Source organism: Centruroides sculpturatus, unplaced genomic scaffold (assembly GCF_000671375.1).
Source record: "Centruroides sculpturatus isolate CEXI.00-Female unplaced genomic scaffold, Cexi_2.0 scaffold958, whole genome shotgun sequence".
Classification (NCBI taxonomy): Eukaryota; Metazoa; Arthropoda; class Arachnida; order Scorpiones; family Buthidae; genus Centruroides; species Centruroides sculpturatus.
In genome coordinates, this window is record NW_019385395.1 from 1 (window position 1) to 5050 (window position 5050).

The 5050-nt window shown below is 31.5% G+C and overlaps 1 protein-coding gene across 1 annotated transcript; it reads left to right on the top strand.

Annotated features, from left to right (window-relative positions):
• Positions 1 to 2085: 2085 nt before the first annotated feature.
• LOC111638489 lies at positions 2086 to 2699 on the top strand. Its single transcript, XM_023384220.1, has 3 exons — positions 2086 to 2288; positions 2360 to 2449; positions 2513 to 2699. The coding sequence occupies exons 1-3, from the start codon at positions 2199 to 2201 to the stop codon at positions 2633 to 2635; spliced, it is 303 nt and encodes a 100-aa protein (XP_023239988.1). The 5' UTR covers positions 2086 to 2198; the 3' UTR covers positions 2636 to 2699.
• Positions 2700 to 5050: the final 2351 nt, after the last annotated feature.

The window sequence follows — 5050 nt, forward strand, 5'->3', positions numbered from 1 at the left end:
AACGAGGGAGAAATTTACCTGTCCTGGATAAAATATAACTCATTATTAAAATTTATATACTCGGTAATTTTTGCTTTTTGGTATATTGTAATGAATTAGTTATATTATGTTAACAGTGCACTGTATATATACAGAAAATGTTTCAGTCTTGGTTTATGACTAATGTTATGATGGTCTTGATGAATACTGGTGTTTATACTGTATGTATGTAGGGGTCTTGGTATCCGAAATGCAACCCTAAAATTTGATCGAGGATAATTAAGGGCTGTTTGTAGTAAAATCTAGTCTACTTATTCCAGTAAGCCTCTGATGTGATAAGCCTATTATATCTCCAATTTATTACAATCCTATTTATTAGGCCAATTAATTCAAACTAAATTAGAACAAAGGTTTGTTATGCTTTTACGATAATGAAATATTTGTCCATTCATCCAGAAAAGAGTAAATAACAATATCAATTTAATGATTAATTAATGTTTTCTCATATTACGTAAAATGATAATATAATTATTATTAAGCAATTTACTTGAAAGCATTTAATTCTTGCACGAATGCTTTTACGTAAGTTACACGACATATTCTCCGTTTAATATCATGAAAAGTGTAGACTTTACAAGTCGTTTCTCAGAAATGTAAAAATTAATTAAAATGGTTACAATTTTATAAGGAATTTCATAACAAATTGTAGGAAATTAGTTCTGCTCCATTAAATTTTGGTTTTAAGGTGTTAGGCAATGCAACGCATAGCGATCTGACAAGGAGAGGTCACTCCCGGGAGGATGACCTATTTAGGTATCATATACATTAAGAAAATAGCAAAATCCACCAGCTTATTGGTGATGCATGAAGAGTTATAAGAGTTAAATTATATTTTCAATGGTTATATTCACTTGGCCTCTGGTACTTTGAGCAACCTTTATATTATGAAAGTTGAATAATTTGAAATCACAATAAAAACATTTTAACAAATATTATTTGGAAATGACTGTCTTTTTATTTATTAAAAAAATTTCTTCATCCAGCGAAATTTTACAAATATTATTTGCTTTCTTTATAAATTTCTGGAATCGCTAACAGTACAATTCATGAAAATGTTTGATGCTGCTTACTCTGATCGTCACACTTGTCCTTCACGTATCACGAATCCATTACTTTCCGCTGTTAAAGTATTTGGAGTGGACTTGTTCCATCCGTGCTGTCATCTGAATGCTTCTTCAACAACTTTCCTCTGGTATACTCGAATTATAGAAGTATTTTTATGGTACACTGTCATTCATTTAACATTAATTACCACTGTGGAATCGGTTTATTGTGGCGGAATTATTTATTTGTTACACACTTACGGGAAACAGGCAATTTTTGTAATATTAATCACATCGATGTACGTTGCTTATCAATTCAGCGTCACGAAGAGAAGAAAATTATCGCTCCACTTTTCTAAAAGCAGTTATGAGGGAGAAGACCAATTGGCAATGGAAATGGAAGCACACCTAATTAAAATACTCGTACTATTTTATTTCACCATGATAACAATATCTTTACTGTTATTCACTGTTTGGTATTCCCATTTACTTACAAATTCCAGCGAAATGGAAGCATTGTATTGTACCTTTATAGCGGCAATATGNGGAAGCACACCTAATTAAAATACTCGTACTATTTTATTTCACCATGATAACAATATCTTTACTGTTATTCACTGTTTGGTATTCCCATTTACTTACAAATTCCAGCGAAATGGAAGCATTGTATTGTACCTTTATAGCGGCAATATGGAACGTTTACGGTGTAGGTCAGATATTTTCGGTTTTCGCCATAGCCGTCACGATTTTATTCATTCTGGGAAAAAGATATGTCGTGATGACATATCAATTGGCGGAAAGAAAAATCAACGATGTCTCGTTGAGTTCGTTTTTGGAACATTTTATGTACAAGCATCTTGAAATACAAAGATTTTTCATCATTCTTAATAATCAATGGGATATTCTTCTTCCGGCGATCTATGCTCATTTTATTTACGTGACAGGATTTCTACTGTACGGCGCTATATTTGTTGATATGATGCCAGTGTTGAAAAATGCCACAATAATTATAGCCGTGATTCTCTTAATCGGATGTATTGCAGTCTCTAGGGCATTATCGATTCTAACTTCAATTGTAAGTATTTTGTATTATCGTAATAATTACCATTTATAAACATGTTTTCGTCTTTATTTCAGATGTACGATAATTACATTTCTGTGGGAAGATTCTCTTCTAGTAATCTGTCTTTGAAATATAAATTTAAAGTAAGAAAATATTAACAAATAACATAACTATAATATTTTTATTAACGAAATATCTTCTGTTTTTAACACAGATTATCGACTTTATGAAAAAATTTGGTGGAAGACCTTTCGGAATATGTGTAAATGGATTCTTTTTCGTCAAGAAAAACTTTGTCATCAGAGTAAGTTTTAATGTAATCTGATAGAATCAATTCGTGTCCTGAAATAATGTAATTAATTTGCAGGTGGTGAGTGGTCTTTATTCGGTGTTATCATCCGTAATTCAGTTAACCGGTGTTCTGGAAAAGAAAGGATGTTTTTCAAGAAGCACAAAGTTCGATGTTTCGCCCAATATGACTTATCATTAACTCTACTCTTTTATATATTAACTAGCTGTTACCCGCGACTTCGTCCGCGCAGATTTTGCAAGCAAACCCCATTTACATTCAATATTTCAATAACCATAGTAATTGTTATATAACACCTACCGCTGAAGAGAATTGCCGAGAATCAAACGAACTGTTTTTAATTTGATCAATTTTCTGGAATCGTTCTATAATTGAACCAATATGCAATAACAAATTCGAATTTAAAACGGTTCGAACATTTTAAAACCGAAATAGATAAAAATATTTATAACAATGTCTGAAATGTTATTAATTTACAGTAATACACCTAAGTACTCAATGAAGACTAAACGTAGTTGAAAACAAAAAAATCGCATCTAAAATAGTACGGTAGAAGCCATTCTTCAGGTTAAGCCTTAATGATCTTCCTCTCCTTCCGCGGGGAAATTTCGAAAAATCCCTTCTCAGTGTACGTTTTCATGGCATACCCTACTAAAACGCAGATAAAAACAAAAAATCGCATCTGAAATAGTACAGTAAAATCCGTTTTTTCCGGTTGTCTTAATGCTCTCCCTTCCCCCCGCATGGGAATTTCGAAAAATTCCTTCTTAGTGTGCGTTTTCATGACGTACCCTAACTGTATACCAAATTTCACATGTTTAGGTTCAGCGGTTTGCTCTGGGCGATGATGAATCAGTCATTCAGTCAGTCAGTCAGTCAGTCAGGACAAGTAATTTTATATATTTAGATTTCCGTCCGGAAACTAGCGCTTGTCCTAACAAATTCCGATTTGCATAAAACGAGCATCCCAGTTTATCATCATACAATTCCATAATATCGGCTAATTTTTAAGGAATGCGGGTTACCTGATTAACGAATTTCAGTTGAAACTAAAAAAACAAGGTATTGAATTTCTCATTTTAAATTTCCAAACCTTCTTTTAATATTATTTAATCTAATCTTCATGATGATTATTTTAATACAATAAGAAAAACTTTAAATATTTAAAACATTTTAGAAAAACACGAATAATTTCGATTTTGAAAAACGATTGCCAACGTCGAAGACAGCAAGAATGCAAACATTCAACGAAAAAAATTAATTTACTTTGTATATAATAAATTATTAGGAAATAAGATACATTGTGAATTTAATACATTTAGTGTTATAATATAACTTACAAATATAAACATATAGAAATTCCTGGAATAATTTCTGTTGATATAAAAACGACTAGCGATTGATAAAAGCAAGGAGCATTGCACATAACGGAAAAACAGCAAAGTAAAGGTAAATATAGTCACATAACTAAAACCAAATGTTTAGGAACATATATGTATTTGTTATAATTTCTTAATAATAATAATAATAATAATATTGGTAACTTTATCACATCTTTAATTGATTTTTCCAAATGCAATCTTTAAAAGTTGAGAAATTTGTAATTAACTATTTCTCTAAATGTAGGAAATTGTCTAATAATTAGCTCTTTCTATTTCTGCTGAAGTGCAATATTTGTATAGGCTATGTTGACGCTTTCTATCTCGGGAATATAACAGAACTTTTATTCGTGGGTTTGGCCAGGCCCACAAGAAGGCGGCTAAAAGATAAAATACGGGGCTCGCCATATCTCTGTCCATAAATAATTAGAAACAAGTCTTCCGGGTCTCTCCATAATCTGCCGTGGCCTTCCTGCCGTTAATATCTATATACGTCCGTTATTAACACGCTCACAGTAGTTTTATATCTCATCTTTATAAATAAGAATGTTAACGAATAATTAGAGTAAATTATATATACCAAAATCAAACTACTAATAGGCCTATACATCAAAATAATTTAATAAGAAATTGTAGTTTACACAATTATAAACAAATTTATGTTCGAAAAAACAATAAATTTGAGAATTTTTAGAACGACTGTCTTTTTATTTTTACCACTTTCTTTATTTATTATTTGGTAAGACTTTAAGCAACAAAATTGACTTAAATGTCGATGTTTACTCTGAGATAAATTAAGTACAGTAGACCCCCCTATAACGCTTAGATACGTTCCACGCTAATCGAATTTTACGTTGTAGGAATGATTAAATACATGAGCCAATCGTAGCCCGATAGGTGAGAACTTTACGGACTAAGGCTGTTTGAAAGGTTTTCTTCTATAAAATTAACCGATTCTAGACTAATTCCACTCAAAATTTCCAAAACACGTATAATTTTTTGGGAATAATCTGTATAAAGTATGCTATAAACAAAAAATTATAGGATTACTTATCGAGTGTGCACCATTCGACTACGCCCGTTGTTCAAAGCTTGTCTTCGTCGCGGAACAGCACACGAAACGGCGGCCGCGATTTCTAATAAATAATTTTTCGCAGAAAAATAACTTGACCTTTGGAGACATCATTAATATAAATAATTTTTATGGCCGTTGAAT

Coding starts and splice junctions, on each gene's coding strand:
- LOC111638489 (XM_023384220.1), top strand. CDS start 2,199: ATGTTTTCGTCTTTATTTCAGATGTACGATAATTACATTTCTGTGGGA. Junction 2,289..2,359: donor CTTTGAAATATAAATTTAAA/GTAAGAAAATAT, acceptor TTTTTAACACAG/ATTATCGACTTTATGAAAAA. Junction 2,450..2,512: donor AGAAAAACTTTGTCATCAGA/GTAAGTTTTAAT, acceptor ATTAATTTGCAG/GTGGTGAGTGGTCTTTATTC.